Here is a 5492-nt window from a genome sequence, read left to right on the forward strand (position 1 = left end):
AAGGGTCGACAACCGATCGACCAGACGAGACGCATCGATGGCAGACCAAGCGATCACAGCGATGTCCGCTGAGGCGAAGCGAGCGGAATTCGAGTCTGGCACGGCGGCGGACCCGGGGAACGGCGAGCTGTGGCTCCGCTTCGTCAAGTTCGAGCTGGAGGAGGGCGGCGGAATCGAGGCCGCCCGCGCGGTCTACGAGCGACTTCTCGCCGCACTTCCCGATGGAGAGACATACATGTGGGATTGGTTCTGGAGGGAGCGCGAGTTCGGCGACGTCGACAGCCAGCGGCGCGCGCTCCAGCGGTGGGCGCGGTGGGCACAGGCCCAGGGAGGCGGCTTCCCCAGGTCCAAGTCAGGCTGGAGTACTTACCTGGGGTTCGAGATCAACAACGGCGGGGGGGTCGAGCGCGTCCGGGCCGTCGGGGAGGCGCTCCTCGCGACCTTTCCCATGAATCCGCATGCCTACGCGATCTACATCAGGGCTCTGGCCGCTCTGTCCCGGCATGTTGAAGCCAACGCCCTGGCACGCCGTGGCATCAAGGAGCTGTCCGCCTTCTGTCGCGGGCATGATGAGTTCATTTGGAGGTTTATGGCTGGGTATCTGAAGAGGCTCAGGGAGAGGCGGAGCACCGCGTGGGACGAGGATATGTTCAGTGATAAGCTTCTTTTTTTGTTGAGATATGTTGAATGGTTCTTTTGTATGTTGAATGGAAAAAAATTATATGAGACCAGGTCTCACGGTTAGCAGGTGAGACCCGTCCTAATAGATGACATGTGGCATTCACAAATCATAAAGCATCTAATCTCTCTTCCTCCTGATTTTAAGTGAGGGGTGGGGGATGCTTTATGATTTGTGAATGTCACGTGTCATCCATCAGGATGGTTAGTCTTTTTTTAGGGTGAATTATTAATATATATGCACAAGTAATAGATTATCGCCGTGTTTACTGTTCGTTGCTTTTTTTCTCCTTCCCGATCTCAGATCTCTATTGACAGACCGAAGCTAACGGGGTCTAAGAAATATTTTTTTCCTTAACCTTTCACACAATGAAACATAACTCGATTTGATGCCATGTGTTTAGTTGCCCATGTTTTGATCAATATTGGCAAGCAAACTTAACTGACGCTGTATAAAGAGCATAGGCATGGCCAACCCAAGCAAGACTAATGTTTGGGTCATGAGAAAAAAACAATAGCATTCGTTTTGGTCATCAACCGAACATACGCTTTGCCATCACTTGTTCACCTCTTCACCCCCACCATAAGAAGAAAAATGAAGTAGTACTTGTTTCCAGCAGAAGTTTTGGCGGCAATTTGCCTAAATTTACTACATAAATTTCAACAACGATTAAATAGCATACAAAGCAGAATTATCACAACATCATAACGGCATCAGACTGACATAATTAGTTTCCTGCAAGATCAGACTAACATAATTGGCTCAAACAACCCATGGATCGTGGATCCATGTCCAGAGTTGACTAGCACAATGTGCTGAGAACAAATGGAACTGCTTTTTGGGAATATTAGAGAACTGAGTGGCATTTTGGAAAGAGGTCATATTCTAGTGATATTTTTAGAGAATAGCCAAAATACAGTGGCATTTTGGAAAGAGGTCACAATGCAATTTCCTGTAGTTCTTCACCCCACATATATATGGAAGGAAAACAGTAATAGTGCATATGTGCAGCTGATGTACACAACAAGAGTACAGTATATCGCAACGCGGCCAGCAACTCTCCCGTGACATGTCATATGATATCTGTTACTACAGTCTACAGCTATGGCTTCTAGTAGATGATATCATAATGCCCTGGTCTATACAGTAGTGTCACAGTAGGAACCGAGGAATCTGGTGACTCGTAGATGATGTGGATGTTAGGCTCCTCAATCGGTGAAACGTCAATGTTAACAACTCGGAGTGGCACCTGTAGGACATTGGTGAGCGCAGTGAGATTCACTTGTTGTGCATCTTTCTTCACTGGGAGAACCTCCTCCAGGCAGTACTGCAGTTCAAAAACACGTAAGGCATCTGACAGTGAGGATTTCACATCATTTCTTTTACATAAAATTCCAGTTGCTGGTACAAGTATTATGATGAAATTTTGCTCCTACTATGCAGTTCCATCACACGGACAGATCATAACTAGCAGACAAGAAAGGCAATACCATTTGCTTCTAATGTACTCCTACATATGACACTCAATTATGCATAGAAGATTACTGCACCATCTAAGGAAATACTCACCCCTATTGCATCAGGCATTCCTTGACCAAGTTCGGTTATGTATGTTTCAACCTTAGTGCATATCTCAATAGCTGTCACAAGTCAAAGATACAAAAGTACTAAACACAAAACAAAAATAGTTGGAGTCAGAAAATTAGAGTAAGTTGGCAAGATAACTAAGAAAATTGTTGTATATTCTCACTGTTCGCAAACTTCTGCTCATTTTGACTCTCCTGGAAAAGCCACTCTTGATAGCCACTGCAACAAAATTTATAACATAAGTACGCAACACAGTTTATTGTTGCGACAATGTTAATGCAAACTCACCTTACTGACAGTTTTTGTTTTTGTTCCATACATTCCAGTATGAAGCCCACAAAAGCCTGGACGAATTACAATATAATTAATATATAACTTAAGTGCACTTGGCGGTTCAAAACTAAAATATTGGTGGATGAAACAATGCAGGAAGCCTTACATCATGAAGATCTGAATATGAACCAGGCAAATGAAGCCTTTGGAATTTCTCCCACATAGGTTCAAGTGCACCAAGTAAACGTAGCTCCTCCTCGTGAGATACTTTCACAAGCTGCTCCTATAGACCCAAAGGACAAAATGTAAGCATCACCAAGCACCAAGAACTTTAAGGTGCAGAACTGGAAGAAATTTAGCAACAAGATACTAGTGTACCAGGTATGAGTATATGAATGATCTGTAAAAGCAACTCCCGTCTCCAGGTACTTTCCGATATTCAGAGTAATTAGCCGAAAGCTTCTGCAGAATCGCACACAATAGATGAGAATATATAACAAACAAGTGAGGACACTAGTCAAGTAGAAATATAACAGCTCACAAGTCATATTACTTTTGCCTTATCTTTCATAATTTCATTTTCAAACTCATGCGGTAGAGATGATAAAGGTTCCTGCACCGAAACAAGATTTCAATTAGTAAAACCAATGTTATTTCCCAAATTGAAATCTCTAGCCTCAATGATAAAATCAGAGAATATCCTATTAAAGTTAACCTTTTGAAGAATTTTTTTGCAGCCATTTTGTGATGCCTGCAAAACCATAGAAAACTGAAGGTGCAGAGAGGTTAAGTGTAACGCCCTCGATGCGGCTATATCTCCCACATGTCGAAGCACGACTTAGAGGCATAACCGCATTGAAAGCAATGTCGCAAGTGAGGTAATCTTCACACAACCCGTGTAATACATAAGGGAAAAAGATACATAGTTGGCTTACAATCGCCACTTCACACAATTACATGAATAAAGCATTACATCAATCAGATACAATCAAGGTCCGACTACGGAACCAAAATAAAAGAAGAACCCAAATGCGACACGGTCCCCGATCGACCCCAACTGGGCTCCACTACTGATCCACTAGAACGAAATAAAACAAAGAACAAGATCTTCATCGAGCTCCTCCTGAGCTTGGTTGCGTCATCTGCACGGACTCATCGGCACCTGCAAGCTGGTTTTGGAAGTATCTGTGAGCCACGGGGACTCAGCAATCTCGCACCCTCGCGATCAAGACTATTTAAGCTTATAGGAAGGGTAAAAGGTATGAGGTGGAGCTGCAGCAAGCGACTAGCATATATGGTGGCTAAACATACGCAAATGAGAGCGAGAAGAGAAGGCAAAGCACGGTCGAACAACTATGATCAAGAAGTGATCCTAGAACAACCTACGTCAAGCATAACTCCAACACCGTGTTCACTTCCCGGACTCCGCCGGAAAGAGACCATCACGGTAACACACGCGGTTAATGCATTTTAATTAAGGTCAACTTCAGGTTCTCTACAACCAGACATTAACAAATTCCCATCTGCCCATAACCGTGGGCACGGCTTTCGAAAGTTCAAATCCCTGCAGGGGTGTCCCAACTTAGCCCATGACAAGCTCTCACGGTCAACGAAGGAATAGACCTCCTCCCAAGACATTCCGATCAGACTCGGTATCCCGGTTCTACAAGACATCCTCGACAATGGTAAAACAAGTCCAGCAAGACCACCCGATGCGCCGACATCCCGATAGGAGCTGCACATATCTCGTTCTCAGGGCACACCGAATAAGCTAAGCGTACGGGAGCCAACGTAACCCAAGTTGCCAAGGGACGGCCCCGCACGGTGCTCTGGGTTGGACCAACACTTAAACAAGCACTGGCCCGGGGGTGGGGGTTAAAATAAAGATGACCCTCGGGATGCGCGACTCCCAAGGGAAAAAGGCTAGGTGGCGAATGGTAAAACCAAGGTTGGGCCTTGCTAGAGGAGTTTTATTCAAAGCGAACTGTCAAGGGGTTCCCATTATAACCCAACCGCGTAAGGAACGCAAAATCCGGGAACATAAAACCGATATGACGGAAACTAGGGCGGCAAGAGTGGAACAAAACACCAGGCATAAGGCCGAGCCTTCCACCCTTTACCAAGTATATAGATGCATTAATTAAATAAGAGATATTGTGATATCCCAACAAGTAAACCTGTTCTAACAAGGAACAACATCTCCATGTTCCAACAAGGAACAAACTTCAATCTTCACCTGCAACTAACAACGCTATAAGAGGGGCTGAGCAAAGCGGTAACATAGCCAAACAACGGTTTGCTAGGACAAGGTGGGTTAGAGGCTTGGTTCAACAATATGGGAGGCATGATAAGCAAGTGGTAGGTATCGCGGCATAGGCATAGCAAAAGAGCGAGCAACTAGCAAGCAAAGATAGAAGTGATTTCGAGGGTATGGTCATCTTGCCTGAAATCCCGCAAGAAAGAAGAACGAGTCCATGAGGAAGACTAACGAGCGTAGACGAACGAATCCTCACACACACGACGTTATCGGAACCGACCCGAAGAAGCAACACCGGAAAGAAGCAAACAACATAGTAAACAACCAACACATCAACATGGCATGATGCGCAATCAAGTATGATGCATGTCCGGTTTAATGAAGCATGGCATGGCAAAGTGCACAAACAATCCTACAAATTAAGTGGAGCTCAATATGCATCGGGGTGCATATTGCCAAAACACCACATAACGTATTTAGTTCGATCTTGTTTATGTACCCAACAATATTAACATGGCAAGAGGGTGAAGCAAAAGCAAAACTACCTATCTAGTCAAGTTTAAATGAGGCCGGGAACAACAGACAACAAATCTGGAAACTCCTCATGAGCATATTTTGGTTATGGTACTGTTCTGCCCTAAACCATATTTTATAGTTGTTAAACATGCAAAATGATGCCACCATGATAAACTAGGC

General features: G+C 44.7%; 1 protein-coding gene across 2 annotated transcripts; it reads right to left on the reverse strand.

The window, feature by feature from the left end:
* Window positions 1–1653: 1653 nt before the first annotated feature.
* On the reverse strand, window positions 1654–3526 carry LOC123151759 (OVARIAN TUMOR DOMAIN-containing deubiquitinating enzyme 1). 2 transcript variants are annotated; one of them, XM_044571417.1, is made up of 8 exons: window positions 3255–3526; window positions 3093–3152; window positions 2918–3001; window positions 2706–2822; window positions 2555–2610; window positions 2430–2485; window positions 2249–2346; window positions 1654–2006 (listed from the first exon to the last, which is right to left on the reverse strand). In XM_044571417.1, the coding sequence occupies exons 1-7, from the start codon at window positions 3300–3302 to the stop codon at window positions 2330–2332; spliced, it is 438 nt and encodes a 145-aa protein (XP_044427352.1). In that variant the 5' UTR covers window positions 3303–3526; the 3' UTR covers window positions 1654–2006; window positions 2249–2329. The 2 variants fall into 2 exon arrangements, with proteins under 2 accessions (XP_044427352.1, XP_044427351.1); XM_044571416.1 differs by having other exon boundaries at window positions 2249–2485.
* Window positions 3527–5492: the final 1966 nt, after the last annotated feature.

This window comes from Triticum aestivum, chromosome 7A, assembly GCF_018294505.1.
Source record: "Triticum aestivum cultivar Chinese Spring chromosome 7A, IWGSC CS RefSeq v2.1, whole genome shotgun sequence".
NCBI lineage: Eukaryota > Viridiplantae > Streptophyta > Magnoliopsida > Poales > Poaceae > Triticum > Triticum aestivum.